Genomic DNA, 26,636 nt, shown 5'->3' with positions numbered 1-26,636 from the left:
GGCGGAGGAGGGGGACACACGGAGAGAGACCCTCGGCGACAGGCTGAGAGGGCAGGGTTAGGAGTGGTTTATACCCAGAGTGTGGGACGGAGAGCCTGGGAGAGAGACGGAAAAGATGCGAGAGGGAGAGGGAGAGACACAGACGGGGGTCAGGTTGAGCGGGGGAGGAGACAGAGCAGAAGGGGCGGAGCTTAGGGTAGAAGCGCGCCCGGAGGGCGGGTGGATAGGGGGCGGGCGCGGAGCCGCCGGTAACAATTACGTCTGGGTCCCAGCAAACATGAGGCAGCTGCCAGCCCGGCCCGGCAGTCCTGTTCTCCTCGGCTGCGCAGTGGGGAAGCCGGCAACAGTTTCCTCCGGTGCCCAGGATGCAGCGGGCCAAGGTAGGCGCCGGCGCGGGAGGGGAGCGGGAGCTTCTGGGGGTTGCCCTGGACCCGGAAGCCTTGCTGTGCCTCCTCCTTTGACCCCAGCCCCCGCTGTCTCCTGTAGGGTCGCTTTTGGGAAAGTAAGTGTTGGGGTGTCCTGGCTGGGAGGCTAGGCTCCTGGGGCCCCCTTTGGACGGCAGGGGCTTTAGGTATTTGTGGAGCAGAAGCTGGACGGAGGAGGAGCTTGGGGTCAACCACCCGGTTCAGTTAAGTCGCTGGGACAGGTGCCAGAGTGCTGACCCTGAGCCTGGGCCCATGGCCTTTTGCGTTGGGGGAAGGCTGAGTGCTGGGAGAGGGTGTCTTACGCTTGAAGGCTGGTCAGTGAGTGCATCGTTTAATTATCCAAGTAATTAATGAATATCCACTTCCTAAAGGGTTAGGAGACCACTGACAAGGACGAATGTGATTAGTTCCTACTCTGTGGGGCTCTTGGGAGGTTGGAGACAGAGAGTGCAAGGAAAATGCCGGGAACAAAGTTCAAGAGATGGTAGTGAGGTGTTGGGAAGGATGAAGGATAATTAAATGAAGAATAAAGAGGGAAAGGGAAATAAGCTAACCCCCAGAATAGTTAACACTCAGAAAATCTGTCCTGATGCCTTGCCAGCTCCCCACGTGTTTGGGACAGTCTTGCTTTGGAGGGAAGAAGAAACACCAGGATTAGATCTGGCTGCTTGTAACAGAACAGCCCAAATAACAGTGGTTTGAGCAAGGTTGCTTGCATTTCTCTCTCATGCAGAAGTCCGGAGGGAGGCAATAGAAGGCTGGCACGGAAGCCCTACGGTCAGCAGGGACTAGGCTCCATCTGTCTCACTGGCTTCCATTCTTGAGGTTACCTTAAGGTCCAAAATGGCTGCTGGAGCTCCAGCCAGCACATACAAGCAGCAGGAAGTAGAAAGAAGGGCAAAAATAAATCTCAACTAAAATCAGGGTTTTGTGGGTAAGGAAGAATGGATACTGGGCTGGCATCTGGCAGTCTCCCCCAACTCCACCCCACCCCCCCGCAGAGATGGAGTCCTGCCTCTCTGTCACCCATGAAGACAAGCAGCCCAGAGTGGGCTTGTGGCTGCTGATTCCAGGCCACACTACCCCAGAGCCCCAGGCCACCCCTGCTCTGTCTGCTCCATTGCTCGGGTGTGCCAGGAGGATTGGCAGAAGTGCTGACAGGAAACCCTTCGAGGCTGGCGACAGGGCATGTTGAAAAGGTATTTTCTCTCCAGGCACCTTAAGTCTCTCCTACAACCTTCAGGCAGACAGGGCAGAAGTAGAGAAACTTAGCGCCTTGTTGCATGCACGCTCACATTGTCATACTCACTGCACACACGTGCCATAGCTGGCACAGGTCACATGCATCCAGGGTCGTCAGTATGAACATGCAATGCACAGCCATGCCCTGCGACTGTGCCCACAGCTGCCTGTGCTGCCCAACCTGCGTGCACACAGAGGTGGGGGTTTCTACAGAGTCAGGCTGTACGCAGGCGTGCACGCAGCCCACTCTGCCCACCGGGCATGGGACAGTCCTCCTTCTCTTGCCTTTCCTCTGCCGGCCCTACCTGCCAGGAGGCCACTCCCTGTCCCTGCCGGATGGGTGGAGTGAGTTGCTCAAGTCCCGCTGGTGCATCTGCCCCTTCCCTTGGCCATTGTGACCCCACACTGGCCTCCGCCTTCCCTCACAGCCGGGCCCCAGCGGATCTCGCGGTGCCTGCTGGGGGCCCTCCTGCAGCTGGGCTGGCCAGAGGCTGGAGTGGGTCCCACACCTTCTGGTGCTGGGCCAGGCAGGGACAGTGGTCTGAGGGAAGCCACCATTGGGTCCCTCACCAAGGTCAGCAGGAGGATTGTGAAAATCACCTTCCCCTCTAGTGGCAACAGGGACTACGGTTCAGAGCACAGGCTGGGAGTTGCCTGACTCATCCACCCTCAGTGCCTGTCACTGTCATTTGTGGATCCTCACAGTGTCCTGGGAGGGCAGGCACTGCCGCTTCCCCTTTCACAGACACGAGGCTCCAGTGCGGTGGGGACGGGGGGGCGGGGCTCATCCAGCCCAGCACCAGGACTTGAGCTCCGTGAACTCTTAGGAGAAAGGAGCAAAGAGAACTGCAGGCTCTGCTCCCGGGTCTTCAGGGAGTGATGTCTTCATGACCCGGCATGTCCATCGGGACCCGCTACCTGCCCAGGTTCCTGCCTTCTTGCAGGGCATTTGTGGGAGGTGGGCCCTAATCTTCTCCCCTATTTCTAAAGTAATCAAAGCCCTGAAGTGTAATGGGGAGTGAGGTGGCTCTGACTGTTCTCTAGGTGGAGCCTGGGACAAGGTCAAGGCTGAAGGGCAGGAGCCCTGAGGTGGCCACTCCTCCCGCCATGGTCCTTCCAGCAGGCTCTGCACCTGCATTATTTCCCTGGACCCCCAGGCAGCCCTGAGGTCGCTCTTGGTATTGCACTGCCTTTACAGATGAGGAAACTGAGGCCCACCCATGATTGCAAGCTATAAAGTGTTACAGCTGGGATTTGAACCCTGCTCTGTCTTGCTCTAAAGCTCAGTTGCCTACGGCTTGGGGGGATGGATGGGGAGGTCATGGGAGAAGGCTACAGGGAGAGAGGGGCGTGCCTGTGACCAGGCAGCTGAGGAGGTGCCCCATCCCAGTGAGGGGCTGGCTCCATGGAGTTGTGGCCTGTTGCACCCTCCGAATCCTTTAGAGAGTGCACATAAGTCAGATCCCGCCCCTGGCCACGTCTCCTGGTTAGCCATGTGACCTTGAGCCAGCCACAGCCCCTTGTCTGGGCTGCAGATCCAGAGCTGCAAAGGAAAGGACCCCAGTGTTTTGAAATCAGGAGCCCTTTTCTCATCAAAATCTTCTGCAAGAGAGGGAGCTGCTTTGCCACCTCGGGCTGGCTTGGGGCCCATCTACTCTCCCGCCCCACCCCAAGGCATCTCTGGTGATGCCCACGAGCAGCTGCAGAGCCCTGAATGTGGCCTCTGTGAGGAAGAGGGGCAGCCTTGGTTTCCAAGGCAAAGAAAGGAGAAGGGAAAGAACTTGGCAAGTCTTCCTTTGCTGGTCCTCCAGCCCCGGGCCGGAAGGAGACAGAGCAGAAAGGAGGGCGCAGTGTGGAGTGAGTCACGGTGTTGCCCTCCCCATCTCCCCATCCCCAGCTGACTGATGTTTCCCTGGAACAGGTGCATCTGTCAGCTGTGATCAGCCCACATCCTAGAGCGCCACAGAGCGGCCATGTGACAGGGAGAGAACCAAGGGGACCTGCTGGCACCAGAGTTGGAGGGGGGTTGCAGAGCTGAGCTGAGCAGGACAGCCCCGTCTCCCGGTTGGCCCAACCTCCCCGCTCTGATCTGTTGCCTGAAGTCTCTGCCCAGCCCTCCCCTCCATCAGGCTGGCCCGCGCCTGTGCCGTGCTCAGCTAGGCAGAGCAGCTGCTGGCCTTTGCCGGCCTCATCTCCAGCTCTGCGGCCGCCCCCTGTCCTCCCCTGCTTCCAGCACATGCCTCCGGGGCAGGCAAGGGGTAAATCCGAGTCCCCGCTGCTGGTGCTATGCCTGGCCCTGTTTTAAGATCCTCTCTTGGGACTTCCCTGGTGGTCCAGTGGTTAAGACTCCACGCTTCCTATGCAGGGGGCATGGGTTCGATCCCTGGCTGGGGAACTAAGATCCCGCATGCTGTGGGGTGAGGCCAAAAAGAAATCCTCTGTCAAGATGGGCACTCTGGGCAGTGAGCCCAGAGAGCCAAATTCTAGCCCCAACTCTGCCCAAGTGACTGTGAGCTCGGGCAGGGTCCATCCCCTCCCTGGGCCTCAGTCTCCCCATCTGAGCCTCAGATGCGCTCATAGCCTCTGCCAGGCCCCCACTTGAGGTCCGGCCCTGTGCTGAGCAGTGGCGGCTGGGTGTAGAGGTGAGGGGGGCACCACCAAAAGCTCCAAGATGCTGTGATGCAGATCGCCCCGCCCCACACATATGCCTCCTGGCCTGTCACAAGGCCCACCCCCGCTATTTGTAATTGACGAGCCCGGCCAGGAGCGAAGGTGGCTGCGGAGATAACACAGCTGCACCTCGCCAGCTGTTAGCCCAGCTGTGCCTCAGCAGATCTGGGCTCAGTCCCAGCCCCCCTCATGCCCAAGCTGTGTGTCCTCAGACAAGTTATTTAGCTCCTCTGTTCCATGGTCTCCTCGTTTTCCTGGAGGAAATATCATCGACCTCCTAGATAAATAAGATCCTACACCAACCCGCTTAGCACAGCCCCTGGTGCGTTGCGAGAGCTCCGTAGATGGTGGGAGTGTCAGTGTTATCAGTTTTGGATTACTGAGTAGAGCCTGGGAAGGGCTCCCCAGCGGGAGAGTGTGGTCAGTGGGTAGCTCTGAGTCCACCGCTGGGTTGATGAGAAGCCCTCGTTGCCTGGGCAGCAAGAGGCAGGTGAAGAGCTAGTGTCCTGGCCGAGGTGGCAGCATCAGAGGCAGGGCAGGGCCGACCCAGTCCTCCCCTCCCCTGCTCCAGTGCTCTGGGAGGGGCGGCACCCAGGCGTGTGTGTGTGTGTGTGTGTGTGTGTGTGTGTGTGCGCGCGCGCGCACGCGCCTGTGTTCTGCAAGGACTCATGACAATCTCAGCTCCCCTCAGGAGGCAGGCCGCCTGGCCCATATCTGTTGGTGCTCAGGGGTGGGAGGAGAATCAAGGCTCCCCAAAGCCTCCCTATCCCAAATCCTCGGGGCCCGCACGACACAACGCCCACTGCCACTTCCTGCCATCTGTCCCAAGTGATGGAGACAGAGCAAGCAAAGATGAGTGGGCGCGCAGTGAGCTTGCCTGCAGGAGCACCCGTGGGCGGGGTCAGGGCGCCAGGCAGCCCCACAGCTCGGCAGGGCTGCCCGTCCCCGCTGGCCCAGGCTCTGGCCTCGAGGCAGCCCCAGCCGCACCCTCCCACCCCGGGAAGGAGGGAGATTGCGAACCCCAGACTCCTTCCTCCCACAGACAAGGCCCAGAATTTCCTATCCGGTGGGATAAGCCCTCTAAACCTTAGCTGCACTTTCAGATTGGCTGAGGAGCTTTATAAAAATAGAGCAGCACAGACCCCACTGAATCAATAATGCAGCCCCCGGGTGGGCAGAGGTGGGGAAGTCTCCCAGGTGATTCTGGTATGCAGCCAGCTGAGCAGAGCGAGTTGGGTGTCCCCGCTGATGTCACTGGGCCCTGGGCTTGGCCCTGCCCCTTGCACTGAGCATCAGAAGGGTGAAGAATAGTGCTAATCACTCCTGCTTGGGGGGGTTGTATATGTCAGCTCGTTTAACCTTCTCCATAGTCCCGTGAAGCCCTGTTATTATCCCCATTTTACAGATGAGCAAACTGAGGATCAGGGTGGTCAAGTACTCTGTCCAAGGTGGCCCAGCCAGGAGGTGAGGGTCCAGGATTCAAGTCCTTGTCTGGCTGACCACAGACCTCTTCCCACTGTACTGACTGAAATAACGTCAACCAGCTTGAAATTCCCCCTCCTCAGCTAAGTGTGTCTTCTGAACCAGCATCCAGCGGGTCCTGGTGGCTCTTACGAAACTCTTCATGCTGTGTCTCATGCATAAATGCCTGTAAACACTTGGGAGAAGTTAGCCGTGCCTTTTGCATATGCATTGACTCAATAACATTGCCTCTGAGGAAGGGAGCCTGGATGTTCTCGCCCCAAAGGCTGCCGCGTGCCCACAGGTCACCTCTGCCGCGCCTTCCCTGAGATGCTCTTTGGGGGTTCTCTGGAGCCCAGCTGGCGAGAACCACAGAAACTGAGCCAGCTGCGCAATGGTCTGGCCTTGGAGTGCCCCTGACGGCCTGACAGATGGGCTTCCACAGGACGGAGCTGTGCACGCTGGGCATGGGGCAGTGGGCAGGGACAGCCGCCCTGTGGACTGCTGGCCTTGCTGGGGGCCTGGTGGGGGTGAGGAGCCACAAGGTGGGCTGTTCCGGTCCAGGTCCCAGTGGTTTGTTTAAAATGATCTGGCCTCTTTCTATGCGGTGGTGAAAACTCTCAGGTGATGGTTGAGAATGGAGTGTCCTCGTGGAGAATCTGGACCACATGTAGGGGGAGCTGGAAGGCATGAAGGGTTGTTCTGCTTCCGGTACCCATCTCCATGGTGACAATGTCACAGTTACTGAGGAATCACCTTGACCCTTCCATCACTACCTACACCTACAGCAGATCCTAAATACTCATCACACTGATATTTCCACCACCCATCCCGCTGCCTGGGCCTGGCTCAACCCCCCACACTGTAGTCCCCTCAACTTGGGCAGCCCCCCAAGTTAGCCACTTGCCTCATTGTCCCCCAGTTCTCTTCCACACTCCACCAGACCTTTCACCTTTCACCTTTCACCAGAAAGGTTGTTTCACCTTTCTGAAACAACTCTGACTGACACTAGCCTGGACTTGGGTGGGAAAGAGGAGCTGGGGTCAGGGTGTGCCCTGGCAGCGGGAGGCTGCCCCACACCCCCCAACTGGCAGGTCTGAGAACCATCTAGAACAGTGCTGGCCAATAGAAATGCATTACAAGGCCCAGGTATCATTTTAAATGGTCCGGCAGACACATTAAAGAAAGTAAAAAATATATATTTTTAATAATATATTTTATTTAACCCAATGTAAATATTATTTCAACGTGTAATCAATATAAAAATTATTAATGAGCTATTTTACATTCTACTATGAAGGATTTGAAACCCAGTGTGTATTTGCACTGATGGCACATCTCAATTTGGACTAACCCCGTTTCAAATGTTCAGTAGTCACATGCGGGGAGTGGTCACTGTACAGGACACCTCAGTCCGTGCTCAGACTCCAAACTTCCTAGCTGTTTGTACTCTGCCTTCACCGATTTGGTTTTATCTGCCACAACCTGTGCTATTGTTTCTTATTTTTCCTTTAAATTAACTCACATTTTAAATTTCAGTAAGCTCATTTAAAAGGGAATCTGTAAATCATTATCGTAAAAGGAGAGCTAGTAGCAATCGCTGAGGTAACCATAACAACGCCATGAAAACAAAACAACGGCATTAAATTCCAGCCCCTCCCACCCTCCCCCACTATGTGGGCTGCTGAGTCTCAGAGCTGGAGCTAGAGGGATGCTGCGGGCACCCAGAGTCTTCGTCATGCCCTGTACCAGGCACGAGATTCTCCCAGGTGCCCCACCCCCTCCAGCCAAAGCCCAGCAGGACACACCTGAAGGTGAACAAGTTGGTTGACTCCTTGTTGCCCTTGGCCGAGAGAGAACACACACCACGGGTAACGTGGTGAGCTTGGTGAGAGGGTGTGAGAAAGTCCTATTACAGGATTTGGGCTTCAGCTGGGCAATTTGCAGGAGGGCCCACGGAACCTCGAAAGATTGGTGTGAGCGTTAAATAAAGCACCCAGCTCAGTACCTGCTGGAAAGTAGGTGCATCGCCAGTGCAGTGCCCTTTCTGTCCCTCCTCTGCTCCCCACAGACCCGGGGACTTGGAAGGAAGCTGAGACCTGCCCTTGGACCCCACTGGCCGGGCAGGAGCTGCAAGTCTGGGGTGAGTGGGCGGAAATGGCTCCGACCACCTGCAGCCCCTGCCCTGAGGGAACCTTGTGAGCCTCCCAGGAGACTGCAGGTCCCCGGGGCCAGCCTAGGGCCATTTCTGGGACCTGGCCCACAATGCTTACATGGCCAGATGTACTGCTGGGGACGCTGTGTGACCTCAGGCCCCAGATCTTCTGGCTTCACTGGTCTCTGCCACCCAACTCTGACCATCCCCTGAGGCCCATGGAGGATGGAGGGATGGCTCCATCCGCTGTTAAAATGCATCAGGCAAGAGCAGGAGGGGAGAAGGTCTCAGGCAAATTATGGAGAGAGCATTAGGGGGCTTTCACCAGGGCATTTTAGGGTATTTATTGAGGGTTTTGTGTGTGTTTGTATTTTTTAAGTATTCTTTTTTTTGTATGTACGAGAGTATTTTTTTAATGGAAACTTTATTGAGATCACTGTAGACTCACTTGTAGTTGTACGAAATAAAACAGCCCCTAAGGCAGGACAGGAATAAAGACGCAGACGTAGATAATGGACTTGAGGACACGGGGAGGGGGAAGGGTAAGCTGGGACGAAGTGAGAGAGTGGCATGGGCATATATACACTACCAAACATAAAATAGGTAGCTAGTGGGAAGCAGCTGCATAGCACAGGGAGATCAGCTCGGTGCTCTGTGACCACCTAGAGGGGTGGGATAGGGAGGGTGGGAGGGAGATGCAAGAGGAGGAGATATGGGGACATATGTGTATGTATAGCTGATTCACTTTGTTATAAAGCAGAAACTAACACACCATTGTAAAGCAATCCTACTCCAATAAAGATGTAAAATAAAAGAAAGTAAAACAGCCCCTAAGTACCCTTTTCCCAGTTTTATAATACATGCACTCGTGTGTGTGTGTGTGTGTGTGTGTGTGCAGTGCTGCTCACTTTTATCACATGTTGATTTGTGTTTCCACCACCACAGTCGCGACACAGAACAGTTCCATCACCACGAGGACCCCTCGTGTTGCCCTTTTATAGCCACACCCACCTCCCCCCTTCCACGTCTCCCCCCATCCTTAACCCCTGGCCCACTAATCTGTTCCATTTCTAAAATGTCATTGTGAAATGTTGTATAAATAGAATCATATAGTATGTGACCTTTTGAGATTTTAGCGGTTCCCATGGTACGAGTGATATCTCCTTATGGTTTTATTTGCATTTCCCTGATGGCTAATGATGTGGAACAACTTTTCATGGGCTTATTTGCCACCTGTATGTCTTCCTCGGTGAAATGTCTGTGCCTGTCTTTTGCCCGTTTTCTAACTGGATGCTTTGTTGTTTTACTGTTGAGTTTTGGACGTGAGGGTCTCTTGGGTGTCGGGCTCTGTGATGGGGAAGAGCAGCTCACACAACAGGCCAGGGCCAGCTCGCAGAGCTGACATTCCAGGAGAAAGAGAAGGAAATGCACCGGGGTAAACAAATAAATAGGGTAGGTTCAAAAGCAGTGTGCTGGGAAGCACAGCAGGTGTTGATATGGATGATGAATGGCAACCTAGAGAGAGGGGTCTCCCAGCACCTGGTCTGACTGAGGCCTGACAGGGAGAAGGAGTCAGCCTTGAATGTACAGGAGGAGTGTGCAGGGGAGGGGGGAGGAGTGTGCAGGGAAGGGGGAGGAGTGTGCAGGGGAGGGGGAGGAGTGTGCAGGGGAGGGGGAGTGGGCAGGGGAGGGGGAGGAGTGTGCAGGGGAGGTGGGAGGAGTGTGCAGGGGAGGTGGGAGGCGTGGGCAGGGGGAGGGGGAGGAGTGTGCAGGGGAGGGGGGAGGAGTGTGCAGGGGAGGGGGAGGAGTGTGCAGGGGAGGAGGAGGAGTGTGCAGGGGAGGGGGAGGAGTGTGCAGTGGAGGGGGAGGAGTGTGCAGGGGAGGGGGAGGAGTGTGCAGGGGGAGGGGGAGGAGTGGGCAGGGGAGGGGGGAAGAGTGTGCAGGGGGAGGGGGGAGGAGTGTGCTTGGGAGGGGGAGGAGTGTGCAGGGGAGGGGGGAGGAGTGTGCTTGGGAGGGGGAGGAGTGTGCAGGGGAGGGGGAGGAGTGGGCAGGGGAGGGGGGAGGAATGGGCAGGGGAGGGGGGAGGAGTGTGCAGGGGGAGGAGGAGGAGTGGGCAGGGGGAGGGGGAGGAATGTGCAGGGGGAGGGGGAGGAGTGTGCAGGGGAGGGGGGAGGAGTGTGCAGGGGGAGGGGGAGGAGTGTGCAGGGGGAGGGGGAGGAGTGTGCAGGGGAGGGGGAGGAGTGTGCAGGGGGAGGAGGAGGAGTGTGCAGGGGGAGGAGGAGGAGTGTGCAGGGGAGGGGGAGGAGTGGGCAGGGGGAGGAGGAGGAGTGTGCAGGGGGAGGGGGAGGAGTGTGCAGGGGATGGGGAGGAGTGTGCAGGGGAGGGGGAGGAGTGTGGAGGTGCGGGGAGAGGTGTGTGGTGGAGGAGCAACAGGTGCAGAGCTGTGAGATGCTCAAGCCGGGCGTGCGGGCACGCGCAGAACAGATGAGGCGGGCAGTGGAGGTGAGATGGGCTCACAGGGTCAGGCGGGATTGACTGAGGGGTTTGCAGGCCCGCACAAGGCCCTGGGTTTTACTGATATGCAGCAGAAGCCCCTGGGGCCTCAAAGCAGGCTGGCCAGGGATTCATTTGTGTTGCAGTCTCCTCGCCAACCCAGGCCTCCTCAGCTCTGTCACCTCCCTGCACAGAAGCGTCAGGGAGTGAGGTGGTGTCACCTCGCAGGGCTCCCTCCTTCGATGCCCGAGAGCCCCCATTCAGGAGGAGGGAGTCCGGAGTGGCCATTAACGTTCCCTGACAGCCCCGGCAGACCCTCCCTCAGACAGACGAGTGTCAACCAGTCATGAGGTTGAGCCGGTGGTCACTCCCCCGGCCTCCTCCCTCCCCCACCTTCTGCTGGGCCAAGTACTCGGGCCTCGGCCCCTCCTGGCGCTTGTGTGGCCCTGCTCGTGCCCAGCCACCGTGGGCCCTTCCTCTCCTCGCTGTCGGGACCCCCTCACCCATTTCAAGTGGGAGGCCATCCCAGGCCCTGCCTGTGGGCCTCACAGCGGGGTCCTGGCCCTCAGCCAGCTGGAGGACATGGCCCAGGGCTCCTCCACCCTCGTCCAACCCTCTCCACCAGGAGAGGTACTCCTTAGCCTGGGACATTAGTAAACCGTTACTCTGACATGGTTGAGGGGCTTGGGAGCCCCTCCCCATCTTCCAAGGCCTGTCAGGGGCCTGGCCCAGGAAAGCTAAGCAGCACAGCCTGTGGCCAAGACTGCCTGAACTTTGGAACCGGGAGGCCATGAGTGCAGTGTGGCCCCGGCATGCCCCCAAGCTTCTCTGAGACTTAGTTTCCTCATCTTTAAAATGGGCATGGTGTTGCCAACCTCCTGGGGTTGTCATGACAACGAGGTGACCTTAAGGCCCAGAATAGACATGCATGAGGGGGGCTCTCAGCCCCGCCCTGTGGGCCCTCCCAGCCGTCCCAGGAGGACAGAACCCCGGGCCACCGGCTGGGTCTCCCCACATCAGCTCAGGCCTGGCTGCAAGACAGAGTGCCCAGGACTAGCCTCAGGCTCTGCCAGGGCGGCCCCTGCCAGCAGCGCCAGCGCCGTCCTGAGATGGCGGGTGGGGTCCCTACAGACAACTCCTGCCTGAGATGCTGAGGGCCACCTCAGTTTCTCCCTCTGATGTTCTCTCCTAAGCCCATATGCAGAGCCTACAGCAAAGAGTTCAGGAAATAATGAAGCACCAGCTGCCCGTCTTCCCCCTACCCACCTCCTGGACCGAAAGAAAGACTTTATTCATCGAGGCCATTTCTCTCCTGAAGCAGATCATTAATAATGGAGAAGGTCTCTCTCTCTGACAGCCTGGGCAGTGCCTGTGCGCACGTGTGTGTGTGTGTATGGATGTGTGTGTGTGCATGTGCGTGTGTGTGTGGATGTGCGTGTGTGTGCATGCATGTGCGTGCATGTGTGTGCGTGTGTATAGGGTGCCTCCCTCAGCATCCCTGGCACCCTGGGGCCCCTGGCCACCCCCGCTCACCCCCTCTTTCTGCCCCATTGGGATGGTGAGTGCCCACCCTAACTGCAGCTCTGGGCACCACTAACCCCCCCCATTGGCAAGCTGAGCCTTGGAGAAGAGGAGGAATGTGGCGGGTGCCGCCGAGGGTGTGTCTTGGGGAGGTGGCTTGCGGGGGTGTTGACTACAGGAGGGAAAACCGGCAGCTGGGACCTGGCTGGGAAGGTCCTGAGAGTCAGGATAAGGGGTTTGGATGTTGTCCTGTCTAGGCGGCCACTTCACCAAAAGCTGACCAGGAGGCCAACCGCCCAGCCCCAAATGTGGACGGGCCTCATGGGGTCATGAGCCAACTCAGCACCTGGAGGGTTCTCCCTCCTAACCAGAGCCTGCAGGAGGCAATGCGCCAGCCTCCCCTCACCTGGGCATTCGCACAAACTCCACAATTTAGGGGATATTTGTAGGGTTTTTCTTATTCCTCAAGTTCAGGAAAGCCTCCACAGAGGGCATGAAAGAACCTAAAAGGCCAGAAGCTTGCTTTCCCAGCTCTCCTTGCAGCCAGGGATTAGGCATATGACCTGGGCTGGGACAATCTGACCCCTCTGCTCTTGACGTTGAACCTGAAGCTAGTGCCTCAACCGAGACTCCCCCAGCAGCAGCCTCCAGGTTCCAGGGGCAGCAAGGCCATCACGCCAGTGGGGGGTCCCAGGCCCAGTGCCCCTGGGATGGCAGTGCTAGCCCCTGGGTCGTGTTATTCAGCAGCAGCGGAGGTGCCCTTGCTGTCCCATGGGTGACCGTGGCTCAGGTCTGGCTATCCAGCCTCCTGCTTTTTGCTCTGGTCTGTCTTCCCAGCCTGGCTCTCTGTCCTTCCCGGGGAGGACTGGCCTGGGCTCCCCACTGCTGATTCCTTTCCAGTTACCATCAGCCTGGGTCCATCTCTCTGCTCCTTGTACCTGAGAACCTGACCGAGGCAGGGGCTGCGCTGGGGTCTCTGCATCTGCAGAACTTGCTCGAATGTACATCTGTTTGTGATTTATTTCGGACACCCATATACTCTTCAGGACTGTACAAATGTAGCACACGTGAAACCCCACAACCCTGGAAGGACATGACCAGCCCGTCACGCCATTGGCCATTGTCCTGGCCAATCAAACCACCCACTCAGAACTGGTACCCACGGGGGTGCGCTGCTTCCTCCCACGTCTGGAGCTCAGGCCGCGCATCCCGGGTACCATGAACCTGGGGCTACCTGTGGCAGCGACCCAACGGGCCAAGCCACACCTATGGCACAGCCGCCCCAAGCAGGAGGCATGGCACAAGGGCAGCAAACGAGACTCAACAGATGCCCAGAGGGCCATCCTGCTGCCAGCCTGGGCACTGAGGATGGTGGGCCACTGGCAGGCCAGGTGAGGGCGCTCAAAATATTGATGTAGGACAGCAAATCTCACCACTCCGGGCCTCCACTGTGACCCGGGCTGTCCTTTCCCTAGCCACACTCACAGCCCAGCATCTTAACCTCCCACCCACAGCCCCTCCTCCAAGATTCTACCCGTCAGTTTTGTTTTTTTGGTTTTTTTTAAGTCTTTATTGAGTTTGTTACAATATTGCTTCTGTTTTATGTTTTGGCTTTTTGGCGGTGAGGCATGAGGGATCTTAGTTCCCCAACCAGGGGACCAGGGATTGAACCTGCACCTCCTGCATTAGGCGAAGTCTTAACCACTGGACCACCAGGAAAGTCCCTCCCCCATCAGTTGTTTGAGTTGTTTCTTCAGATGGTTGCACAGAGTACGGTAGTGGGTTGCATCCATGTGCCCCCTCCTGGGGAGGTCCTCGGGCCTTTGATGCGGCCTCGGTTTGCCTCAAGGTGAAAAAAGATCGAGGGCTCTGGGGTGAAGCGAGGAGGCCAGCTTTGCTGTGTGACCCTGTGCAGATCTGCTGCCCTCTCTGGGCTTCAGTCAGTGAGGGGTTTGGACTGTGGTCTCTAAGGGACTGTCTGGCTCTGACAACCAGGCCCGTGCCAGGGTCGGGGGTGTTGATGAGCAAGTCTGGACCCTCACCTCCCTCCTTCCAGGGGCCCCATCACGTAACAGACCAGGGTGCCCAGTGGGGGAAACGCTGCCCATAGACCCTGCCTTCAATCGGGAGTTCTTCCAGCAAATTCCCACTGCACAGTCCGTGCTGTTGTGGAGCTATCGATGCAAGGACAGACCCAACTCCCTCAGCTTTAGAAGCCAGGGGGGCTTCATGGGGGAGGTGACTTGCTAGCGGGATCTTAAAGCATGAGCAGGGCTCCAGTGTGGAAGGGGTGTGTTCACAGAGCAGCCCGGTGTGGCTGGTGGGGAGTGTGTGTGGGAACACAGGGTGCACAGAGCCCCACGGTGGCCTTTAACGTCATTCTCAACACACTCCTCCAGCTTGGATCACTGGCGCAGCTTTTTCTAGCTGACACTGTCTGTGCCTGCGAGGTGGCCTCGCCACGCAGTGACCAAGGGCTCTTGGAGAGAGACTGGGGCTGCTGAGAAACCAGGCAGGAGATGACCAGGGGCGGGGGCAGCAGCGGGCCTGCGGGCTCCTGGCATGCATCCCTGAAAGGCAAGACCCTGGGTGGAGTGAAGGACGGCCTCAGGGCTGGCCTGGGGACGATCTGGCGGTCCCCTTGGGGAGCAAGGGCTCAGGGCCACTCTGCCTGTTCCTGCTGCAGGAGGTGATGAAGGTGTCAGACGGCAGTCTCCTGGGGGACCCCGGGCGCACACCGCTGAGCAAGAAGGAGGGCGTTAAGTGGCAGCGGCCGAGGCTCACCCGCCAGGCACTGATGCGGTGCTGCCTGGTGAAGTGGCTCCTGTCCAGCACAGCCCCGCAGGGCTCAGGTAGGGGTTGGGCTGACTGGGAAGAAGGTGGGGGTCTGTTCTGAGCGCAGAGACCTACCCTGGGACCCCAGCCTGGGCCACACCACCTCTGCCTCTGCGGGGACATGTTTCTATTCATTCACGCCTGTTCCCATTCATCGGTGCCTGCTCCACGCCGGGTGCTGACCTCAAGGCGGGACCCAGGGAGGTGGGGACAGATCGTTAGGACCATGCTGGAATTTTCCCAGCTGGGAGGATGGAGCGGGTCTTCACAGCCTCGCCGGCCAGGTGACCTTGGGTGACACAGTCTTCCTTTCTAAGTCCTCTGTGAAAAGGGGGGCTGATACTCACCTGCAGGGTGCTAACACGTGCAGGGGCCTGGTGAGGAGAAGGCCCGGGCTTCAGCCCCTCCTCGGTCCTGCCCAGTGCAGCCCAGGGGCTGGGGCTGGCTCTTTACCTCTTGCTGCGTTCTGGGAGTTTGTGGCAGAAATGGCTGGCCGGCACTTGCTGTTGGCGATATTTGGTGTCTGTGATGCAGTAAGAGATGCAGAGGGGACCTCATGCAACCCCTATACTCTCACACACATACCACACACTCATACCTGTGCACACCCACCAAGCACATGTGGGTGCACACACATCACACACAGGTGTGCACGCCACACAGACACACACACCAAGCACACTCCTGTGACCACACACATAGGCGTGCATGAGACTCTGCCTCTTTGACTTTAAGGAAAAGGTACAGACTTGGATCCTGACAGCTGTGTCTTGTTCGTTGTCTCAGACACTGTGTTTTCCAGGGAGCCTCAGTCCCCTTGCCTGGAGAATGGGTATATTCATGGCCCCAGCCTCCCAGGCTTGATGGGGGTGGGGCCAGCAGTGTGTGCAGGCCAGGCCCCTGTCCTTTACCTGCACACCCACTCTAGGGCGCTCCCAGCAGATTCCAGTTCCCTCCCTTCTGCTTCCCTGAGCCCCTGCCACCTGTGCTGCTGCGCCACCCTTTTCTGACCGGTCCCTTCCCCAGAACAGCCTCCATGGAGGCCCTGGGACCTGTGAATACACGTGTAGGGTCCATGTGCGCTCTCTCTCTCCAGCTTCTTGGGACGACCAGAAACATGAGGTTACTACAATTTCATACAAACAGCTTAACTGGGAAGCTCACATCTTCACAGGGCTGTTTTTCTGCAGCAGAGTAAAAGCAATTGTTTTCCATTAGGGTAGGAACAGGGAGCAGAGGTGAGCCGTGGCGCCCTCGTGTGGCCGGCCTTGTGCGCCCGATGGGCTCGGGTCTGCTCTGATGGACCCAGCCTCGGCTCAGATTCTTTTTTTTTTTTTTTAGATTTACGATCTGAAGAATTTTATTTTATTTATTTACGTATTTATTTTTTATTTTTTAAAGATCAAATTTATAGAGAGAATGTTTTGCTTATCTCTTTTAAATTTTATTTATTTATTTATTTATGGCTGTGTTGGGTCTTCGTTTCTGTGCGAGGGCTTTCTCCAGTTGTGGCAAGTGGGGGCCACTCTTCATCGCGGTGCGCGGGCCTCCCACCATCGCGGCCTCTCTTGTTGCGGAGCACAGGCTCCAGACGCGCAGGCTCAGTAATTGTGGCTCATGGGCCCAGCTGCTCCGCGGCATGTGGGATCCTCCGGGACCAGGGCTCGAACCCGAGTCCCCTGCATTGGCAGGCGGATTCTTAACCACTGCGCCACCAGGGAAGCCCCCGTATTTATTTTTATACAGCAGGTTCTTTCTTTTTTTTTTTTTGAAGACTTTATTGATTGATTGCTATGTTGGGTCTTCGTTTCTGTGCTAGGGCTTTCTCTAGTTGTGGCAAGTGGGGGCCACTCTTCATCGCGGTGCGCGGGCCTCTCACTATCGCGGCCTCTCTTGTTGCGGAGCACTGGCTCCAGACGCGCAGGCTCAGTAGTTGTGGCTCACGGGCCTAGTTGCTCCGCGGCATGTGGGGTCTTCCCAGCCCAGGGCTCGAACCCGTGTCCCCTGCATTAGCAGGCAGATTCTCAACCACTGCGCCACCAGGGAAGCCCCCAGCAGGTTCTTATTAGTCATCAATTTTATACACATCAGTGTATACATGTCAATCCCAATCGCCCAATTCATCACACCACCACCAATTTTATTGAAGTATAGTTAATTTACCATGTTGTGTTACTTTCTGCTGTACAGTAAAGTGACTCAGTTATACATATATATATTCTTTTTCATATTCTTTCCATTATGTTTTATCACAGGAGTTCCCTGTGCTCTACAGTAGGACCTTGTTTATCCATTCTATATATACTAGTTTCCATCTGCTAATCCCAAACTCCCAATCCCTTCCCTCCTCCACCCCACCTCCCCCCCTTGGCAACCACAAGGCTGTTCTCTATGTCTGTGATTCTCTTTCTGTTTTGTAGATAAGTTCATTTGTGTCGTATTTTAGATTCCACATATAAGTGACATCACATGGTATTTGTCTTTGTCTGACTTACTTCACTTAGTACGATAATCTCCAGGTCCATCCATGTTGCTGCAAATGGCATCATTTCGTTCTTTGTTTTGGCTGAGTAGTATTCCATTGCATATATATGTACATCACATCCTCTTTCTCCGTTCATTCGAGGCTCAAATTCTTACCGGCCTGCATCTCCAGGGTCTGCCTGGCAGCAGCTCAGGCTCCTCCTTTTCCTCCCGTGGATCCTGCAGCCCCTCCGTGACCCCAGTGTCTGTCTCTCCCTCCCCTGTCCTCGGCATCCAGCACCCACCCCACTCCCAGGCCTCTCTCCTGCTGAGCCCTGGCTCCAGCTTCCAACTTCCAGCAGAAACATCTGGCACATGGTGGTCTTCAGGATGGGGCTGGGGTGTGGTGTGCCCCCCTTGCTGAGGCCTTTTGCACACCTGAGCGTGCGTGGACACGGGGAAGAGCAAGCCCGGGGGGCAGGCTGGGTGTGTCTGGGGTCACAACGAGAGGAAATGGGGCCGAGGGGACCACGCCCACAGGTCCCACCTTGAGCTCGGTGGGCTCCTAGATGGCAGCGTCTATTCCCGTCAGCTCCTTCTAGAGCCGTGTGGAAGCCTTTGCTGAATGGCTGGTCACGGCCATGCAGCAGTGGGGGCGGGGAAGGGGTGCAGGGCCCAGGACACCACCAAGGGCTCTGCCCAGCCCTGCCCATTCCCCTGGTGACATGTTTACCAGACACCCTGCCAGGCCATGTGGAACATGGAAAACGCGATCCTTAGTTGTGTGAGGCTGGCACGGAGGGTCACTCTGTTTTACTAAAAGTAAAGAGCAGACCGACTCTCAGGAAGGTCACACGAGTCAGCGGGTCCCGCGGGTCCCACGGGTCAGGGCTGAGCGAGGCCTCTGACCTGGAGCGTCTTCCGTATGCTGCGGGCAGGGCGCCCACCCTGATGTGTGTCTTCCCTGACTTTTCTCTCGGGAGCTGCGGGAAGGCGGGGCTCGGGGTCTGCGGAGGCAGCAGCCGCCCTCCCGGGCAGAGGAGCCGGGACCCCAGTGCACCCCTCTCTCCACTGAGCATTGCTCCCGGGCCTGGGCTCTGCAGTCCCATCACATCCCTTGAGGACACCTTGCTCACACCAAGGGCTCCGTGTGCTTGTGAAATGATCAGCTGTGCGCAGACGAGGTGCCTCTGCTCCTTCAGGAGCCTCCCGGGGCTCTGGGTGCAGAGGACAATCGCGCCATTCAGTGTAGCTCTGTCCCCGCGCTCAGCCTGGCGCAGCTGGGTGTCCTGGGCTGGCGCCGGCGGAAGGCAGGCAGGTGGCCGGGACACTGCACCCTTGTTGGCGGTAGGGGTGGTTTCCATTCAGCAGAAGCGGCCTGAGCCACAGATTTCTGGGACATCTTGGAGCAGGAGCCAAGGAGCGTGGCCCAGTGGAACACGAGGCTGTCCTGAGCCTTGGCAACTCGGCAAGGAGGGGGCGGGACTCAGGGACCGGGTGGCACGAGGACAGGGGGCCGGGCCAGCTGCTGCTGCTGCGCCCTGGGGGTCACCCCTGGGCTGTAAAAGCCCCAACACGGAGTCGGGAGCCAGTCAGCAGCGGTGGCCTTTAAGATGGGTGGCCCGGGACCGGGCAGCTCAGAGCCGTTGGCGTGGCCTCCAGAAGTGCATCCCTCCCCAACTCTGGGAGGCCATCCTCAGTGACCCAGAGGCTGGCACTCTGCGCTGCTCTGCTTATCTCCCTGGCATCTGAAAGTCCTTCCTATCAGAATGTCAGGCCCCCTCTCCAGGGGCACGGCTGAGCCACCAAGCGGACAGACCCGCCTCTCAAGTCTGGCTCCCACGAGGACAGTGGGACTGGGTGCCTTTAACTGTAAGCCTGGAATAGTAATATCACCCACAGAGTAACCTGGGGTCTTCGTGGCAGACGCCTGAATCCAGGCTGGCTGGTTTAAGCAGAGAGGCATTTACTCTCGGCTGTTGGGAAGTCTGCAGAAACTCTACAGGGCCAGAGAAGGAGGCCTGGATGTGACAAGGCCAGGGCCCTGCCTGCCGCTATGGGAAACGCCCCATGTCCCAGCGCATTCCGGTAGGGACGCCAGAGCTGCAGCCACATGCTCCTGTGTGACACGGTGTGACCATTCCCCACACAAAGGGACACATTCCTGCCCCTTCCCCCAAAGTGGAGACCCAGATTCTCAGCCACTGCATCCACCTCTGGGAGATACTCATCTCTCCTGGCGTTTTGTCACCCCCATGTAAAATCATAAAGTCACCACCACCACCACCACCAGCATGCATGATAAAAGAGTGGTAGTAGATACCAAATGTGAAATAGATAGCTAGTGGGAAGCAGCCCATAGCACAGGGAGATCAGCTCCATGCTTTGTGACCACCTAGAGGGGTGGGATAGGGAGGGTGGGAGGGAGATGCAAAAGGGAGGAGATATGGGGATATATGTATACGTATAGCTGATTCACTTTGTTATACAGCAGAAACTAACACAACATTGTAAAGCAATTATACTCCAATAAAGATGTTAAAAAAAAAAAAAAAGAGTGGTAGTAGAAAGGTACGGGGATGAAAAGGTAAATTAGCTTGTCTATAATACATAAGGATATATAACTACATACTAACAGATTTTTTTTTAATTTTAAAAAATTTTTATTTATTTATTTGGCTGTGTTGGGTCTTAGTTGTGGCACGCGGGATCTCCGCTGAGGCATGTGGGATCTTTCGTTGTGGCGCTCGTGCTTCTCTTTAGGTGTGGCGTGAGGGTTTTCTCTCTCTACTTGTGGCGCGTGGGCTCTGTAGTTTGCGGCACGTGAGCTCTCTCATTGAGGTGCTTGTGGCGCGTGGGCTTAGTTGCCCCGAGGCACGTGGGATCTTAGCTCCCCGACCAGGGATCGAACCCACGTCCCCTGCATTGGAAGGCGGATTCTTTACCACTGGACCACCAGGGAAGTCCCTAACAGAATTTTAATGTGTTTGAAGCACGAAGATATACTCAATATCATGTTTCAAAGTGAGATGCCAGATCAGGTGCAAATTTTCAAGGATTTATCTGAAAACTGTATATAGCTTTTGAAGCTTTTACCCTTATCAAAAGTATAGAAAGTTGAATGGTTAGAGCCTGGAGGGAAGATGATTTGTGAAGAGGATTTCTCTGGAGAGTTCAGCCTCCCAGTGTGAAGGAGAGATGCTTCAGTTACCTTTTGTTACCTAACAAAATACCCCCAAATGTAGTGGCTTAAAACAACCACCATCTTTTTCTCCCAATTCTGTGGGTCAGGCATTTGGGCGGGCTCCCCTACCTTCCCCCCAGATGGTTCTTCTACTCCACATGGCATCAGTTGCGATTACTCACTTGCCTTTGCTTAGCTGGTGACTGGGCTGGGCTGGGAGGTTCAGGAAGCTTCCACCCACACGTCTGGTGCCTCAGTGCCTGTCTCTCTCCACGTGGCTGCTTGAGCATCCTCACAGCATGGTGGACTCAGGTACAAGACGGCTGACTTCCAGGAAGGGGTGTTCCAATAAGTGAGGCAGAGAGTTCTTGAGGCTGAGGCTCTAGAACTCACACAGCATCACTTCTGCTGCATGCTATTGGTCAAAACAATCACAGGCTCAGCCTAGTGGAGGGGAAATAGGCTACCTTTCCGTGGAATTGCGGTATGAAATCTGTGGCCATTTTAATCCACCACAGGGCCCTCAGCTAAGAATCAACCCATGGTGGAGTGATCCAAACTCTCATTCTTGAGGGATCTGAGCCCTTGGTCATCCTACCTATAACTCCACACACCCCCCCCACTTTGATCCCTGTATCTGGCAATATGAATAGGTTGCGTGGTGAATTCACTAGGTCTGAGACATAGTTCCCACCCCATCCTCCACCCCATGTAGGGGTAACACCTTCTCCCCTGGCTAATCAGCATCATTCATCCCAGCCAACGCCCTTTCATGTCAGTTGGCCTGAGTGGTGTGAGGAGCCCCTCATGGCCAGGTGACAGTCTCAGCTTCCACTTCAACAGATGCACTGGTGTCTCCCCTTTGGGGAAGCATTCTTCTTCTTCTTCTTCTTTTTTTTTTTTTTTGGCCATGCAGTGCGGCATGCAGGATCTTAGTTCCCTGACCAGGGATCGAACCCACGCCGCCTGCATTGGGAGCGCAGAGTCTTAACCACTGGACCGCCAGGGAAGTCCCAGCATTCTTCTTTAGGGATCTAAAACCTCTTATCCAGAGCCCAAAGTATTGGAGATGAGAAGCAAAAATGCTGCAAGTGTGTGGTTGGGGGCTGGTGCTTCCCTTGGTTCTGGACCCATTCTCCTGGCTGGAGGAGGAACAGCATATGCGGTGGCACATCCAGGACAGCGCCTGAATCTCACAACTGGCAGTGGGACCAGTGTACAGTGGGCTCTTTACGGTTCTGGAAGTCCAACCGCGTCTGGGCATGGGGAATAGGGGGAGGCCCGTGGGTCTTGTAAGCGCTGGTCTTTGGCCACAATTCTTTGCTGTAAAATGAGTCTTTGGGTCAGTAGCAATGATGTGTGGGACACAGTGATGGGCGATGTTGTTGGCAGAAGCAAGGTGGGCAGAAAGCAAGGTCTGTATTCAGAATGAATGTCAATTCCAGAAAGAGTAAATGATGGTCCCTGCCAGGGTGGAGCTGACCTGCCACCTGGTGGCTGGCTTGTCACCCTGCTGGCAGGCTGGGCACCCGACAACAGCTGTAGCCAGATCAGCCCGGTGAGGGGAAGTTCATTTCTTGGACCCATGAGTAATCTTAGTCCCCCATGGCCCTTTGTTCATGGCCAGGAATACAGGCTGACTGATGTGCACGGACAGGCCATCTCGTCCACCAGGCTCTCAGCGCCTCCTCAGGCCTGGTTGCCCTTTGGACAACATCCACAAAGGGCTGTGACATCCTCACGCCTCCTAGTCACCACTCCTCCAGCCTTCTTCCCTCCACCTCCTTGACCCCTGAACGCATGCTTAGTACCCACCCCTGAGTCAATGTCAATCTGCACCTCAGGCCACCCCTCCTTCCAGACAAGCAGATGGACTCAACGTTCTGCCCACCAGGAAGATTTCCCTTCTCCACTGCCCTTCCCCTCTGAGTGGGCTGCCAGGTCAACTTTGAGTGGGTGCCAGCATTTCTTGCAGCTCTGTCTATAAATTACATACACGTGCTTTTCCTCCTCAAACGGTCTCAGGGACTCCCCATGAGGCCACAGGTGTGGGTTGAGGGGAAGGTGGCGATGCAGCTGTTACCATGGGGGTCTGAGCCCCATGTATGAGCAGACACCTACCTGAGCCTTCTAGACCCCCGACCCTGAGCTTATACATAGCACCTGTGTGTGATGGTGGCGTGCTGTGCATGCCCCTTTAGAGCTGGGGGAGAGGTGGACACTCAGTTCCTGATAGGCAGCTCAGGTCTCAGGGTCACCTGGTGTCCCACAGTCGGGCCTTCCGTCTCCCCGAGGGCCCAGGAGTGAGCCAGAAGTAGTGTCAAAAGAAGAAGAGATTTTTGCCAAAGAAAGCATGGCTTTGCTCAAAAGCAGAGGCTCCTATCGGGGCCTACCCTGGGCCCTGCAGAGCACCCTAACTTTCCACAGACACACTGTGCGCCATTGAATGTGCTGGGTCATCAGGCCCAAGGGGAGAGCTGCTTGTACGCAGCCTGGACCTGCTGCACAGCCTTTGCTTGTGCTTGGAAACAGTCTGGAGCAGCACAGCACCTGTGGTACACAAGAAGCCCCTTGTGTACGTCCTTTCACTGGCTAGGAGTGCAAGGTACAACAGTTGGTCTTTCACTTTGGAAGGAATGTTTTTACTTGCCTGCCAACAGAAACCCCAAACAACAGTGGCTTAATTTAGACAGAGGTATGTATCTCCTATCTGAGAAATCTGGGCTAGGCAGTGGCTGGCACTGGTTTAGCAGCTTGGGGATATCAGAGTCAAGGTCTTTGGGGTTTTTTGCTTCTTCCCTCACAGTTGCAAAGTTGTTGCTCTGGCTCCAGCCATCATGGCTTTGTTCCCGACAAGAGAAAGGAGAAATCAGGGGAAAGGAGGAAGTGATAATGCCTACGTCAGGAAAGCAACACTCTCACAGAAATCTCTGGAAGACTTATGCTTACATTTTACTGGCTAGAACTGAGCCACCCTGACTGCAAGGAAGGCGGGGGATGGCGTTCTTTTTCAAGCTGGGCACATTTCCATCCCCAACGAAATCTGAATTCTGTAGGTGAAAGAGCAGAGGAGAATGCTGCAGTGCTGTTCTCCGCCACACGTAGCTCATGGGGTTGTTTTGATGCCCAGAAGGGCCTCAGCGAGCTGCCTGCGCACACCGGGTGCTCCGAGAATGTGGGCTGTGGGTCTTTAGCAATGCCTGCTCCAGTCACATCCTTGGTTTTTCCTTATCCCCCTCAACACAGGGATCCCTTCCCATCTCCCCTTTCTCCACTCCACAGAGGCACCCGCAGGGCTGGGGGCTGGGGTCAGTGAGCAGAGGGCAGAGGTGAAGAGCTAGCCGAAGGCCAAGGCCCCACTCATCCCCCAGCTCTGCCCAGGGTCCCTGGCCCCTGAGCCTCCTGGGCAGGGGGTGGATGGGAGCAGGGCTGTTCCCTTTCTGGCTGCACAGAAGCCCCAGGACCTGGATGAGGCCCCTTTGCAGTGAGATCACACCCTCAGCTGAAAATCACACCAGTGGCACCTCCCCCATTGCTGCTGGGAGCTCAGGAGCAGTGCCCAGCCCCGCCCTCATGCCCTCCCAGCCCAGGAAGCTGCAGGAGCCCTTCTGCCTCCAGGCAGAGTGAGCACCGAGGTCCCGAGGAGCCAGGGGAGGGGCCGGCCCTGGGGCAGGTGCAGGGCTGACCCCGGCCGGGCACCGGCCGGCCCCCGGGGGCTCTGGGCTGGGCTGAGGGGCAGGCGGCCCTGGGAAAGGCCGAGAGAGGGCAGAGGGCAGGGACAGAGCTCGGAGGAGAGAAGGACAGGCCAGAGAGGCCGAGACACGGAGGCACAGGCTGAGACCCACAGCACTGGTACTGAGACTGAGAGACAGACCAGAGGCGGGAGAGAGAGAGAGTTCTAGAGGAAAGACTGAGTGCCAGGCTGGGGAGACGCAGGCAGAGGAGGCACAGAGTAGGCTGAGGGGGGCCGGTACTGCGGCTGGTTGGGCAGAGCGAGGGCAGGAGAAGGGCCCCTGGGCCAGGCCTGGCGAGGGCGGGCCGCGGCGAGGCCCCTGGCCCGGCCCAGGGCGCTGCCCTGAGGCTGCAGGTGTGCCAGCACGGCTGCAAGAGACACCTGGGCAACGTCATCAGCTTCTCCTTCCGCTTCATCTCTGGGAACCTGGCTCGAGGTGAGGACTGCTCTGGCAGGAGTGGGGACAAGGGGGCAGGAAAGGGCAGGCTTGGGGTTTAAAACTGTGCCCACCTTGAATGGGGCAGGGGTGACGGGGGACAGCGGTCCTGAGAGGAGGACTGGAAGGGACGCCCAGCTTTAGAGTCCTGCGCTGTGACCGGTGGGCAGCGAGTGCCAAGCCGGGGCTCCCGCACCCGTGGGTCTAGGGAGGGCAAGCAGGTGGGAAGGGGGCTTCCTTCTCCAGGGCGCGCCGACTCAGGCACAGCGAGCATAGGCTGGGAGGGAGCTGGCAGCTCTCGGGCCGGGGGTCCTCTCCCCTCTTCCCTCCCTCACTGGGGACCCCTCTCCTCCCTCAGCAAAGACAGATATGACATCTGTAGCAAGGATTAAATAAAACGAGCAAGCATGTAGAAAGGCCTGTGTCTAGAAAGTGCTCAATCAGTGATAGCCATCTTTCAAAATCTATAAAACCCACCAACGTGGAATTTCTAGCAGGGACGCAGCAGGGGGCTCCCCCGGAGCCTGTGCTCTCAGACTCAGGCCTGCGGAGGAGCCCTGAGTGGGAGTGAGTCCAAGCAGGCTGGGTGGGTCCCACTGCCCCTCTGCCTCCCTGCCTGCCCCACCCCGGGCCAGGTGCTCAAGGGCGGAGCAGGACCTCATCCCAGGCTGGGCCATGCGGACCATGCAGACCAGGCACAGGGAGAGGGGCTCCTGCGTCTGGGGCCCTGCAGTTTCCTTGGCAGGACGCCCCAGGAAGGGGTGGTGTCAGGAGCTTCAGACCCTGGAAGGAGAGACCCTCAGCGGCTTGGGTCTTGTGTGTCCTTTTGTTCTATCCTGTTATTGGAGGGATGCGAAGGAAGCTAAAGAAATCACATGATTCCCTAAAGAGAAATCAAATTGAATCTCTAAAATATAAAGATGAGGCAGTGTAGACATGTGACATGTTGGCTTTTTAGCCAAAGCTGAAAGCTGCTCATGGACACTGAGGGACAAAGGACCGAGGCCGAGCGGGGCTGGGCTGGAAAACCTGACCTTTGTCCCCTCTCCAGGGGCGGGTCCCCCATCTTGTTCCCTGCCCTGCCCCGAGAGCCTAGCACAGAGCTTGGTGCTTGCCTAGCACAGGCCCCAAATACTTGTCAAATTAATGAATGCTATTTTAAGAAGGATCAAAATTAAAAAGTGAGCATATAATCAATCATCTCAAAATGGGTCGAATAATAATGGTTTAAAACCTTCAAAAGCAATAATAAATCTCTAGGAATCAGAAGACAGGATTCTGATACAGTGATGGTTTGCAGAGGGAGCTCAGATGGGAATGTGAGTCTAAGGCAGAGGGGCAACCTCAGGGACCTCCGGGGGGCACTTGGACCACTGCTGCTGCTGGGAATGGGAGCCCAGGGTCACCCTGGGCTTTTCAAAAGAAGGGAAATCTCGTCTCTGCTCATCATGCCTCTAAGCCCTGCCTCCCAGCTGCTGAGAATTCCCCTCTCCAGGCTGTCATTTTGGGGGAGGATGGAACTTTGAAGATGGTGGTCCTTGAAGAGAGATGCCTGGGGGCTGGGCCCAGGGGCAGAGGGAGGTGCCTGGAGTCTCGAAGCCTCTGGCCATGATCCTTCTAGCTACTCCCACGTGCTCCTGCTGGCTGGTGATTTGGAGCATCTCTCCTGCCCACACTGAGCCCCCTCCTCATCTGTCCAACCCGGCAGGGGTGTAGGGAACGGCACCTGCTCCGCAGGGCGTCTGGAAGGGTCAGTGAGCGCCCTGGCTTAGTGGAGTTTCAATCCATGTGCGTCTTTACTGCTGGTAGCTTTATGCACCTTTTCTAAACCTCTTTACCCGTCTGATACCCCTGCAGGCTCATGGGTGCTTTCTCCTGCTCCCTCTGTCTCAGTCTTTCTAGAAAGGGAAGGAGGATACTGCAGGTCTGTGTCACCTAAGGGTGCAGTCTGCCTCCCGGGCCTCAGGTCCCTCATCTGACAACAATCACAAAGGCCTGGGCTTGCTGGTCCCCCTCTG

General features: G+C 56.8%; 1 protein-coding gene across 2 annotated transcripts in view; it reads left to right on the top strand.

Moving 5' to 3' along the window:
• Positions 1-230: 230 nt before the first annotated feature.
• The window catches only part of KCNIP3 (potassium voltage-gated channel interacting protein 3), an 89,554-nt gene continuing 63,148 nt past the window's right edge, over positions 231-26,636 (top strand). Inside the window, exons 1-3 of one of the 2 annotated variants that reach the window (XM_082427369.1) lie at positions 231-380; positions 7,870-7,941; positions 14,654-14,819. In XM_082427369.1, the coding sequence (XP_082283495.1) occupies positions 366-380; positions 7,870-7,941; positions 14,654-14,819 (253 nt within the window). In that variant the 5' untranslated portion in view covers positions 231-365. The remainder of the gene's footprint in view (positions 381-7,869; positions 7,942-14,653; positions 14,820-26,636) is intronic. The other variant, XM_082427368.1, reaches the window with a different exon arrangement.

The sequence above is a fragment of the Balaenoptera physalus genome (genome assembly GCF_965194825.1).
Source record: "Balaenoptera physalus genome assembly, chromosome: 15".
Classification (NCBI taxonomy): domain Eukaryota; kingdom Metazoa; phylum Chordata; class Mammalia; order Artiodactyla; family Balaenopteridae; genus Balaenoptera; species Balaenoptera physalus.
This window is presented reverse-complemented; position numbering and strand designations above follow the sequence as displayed.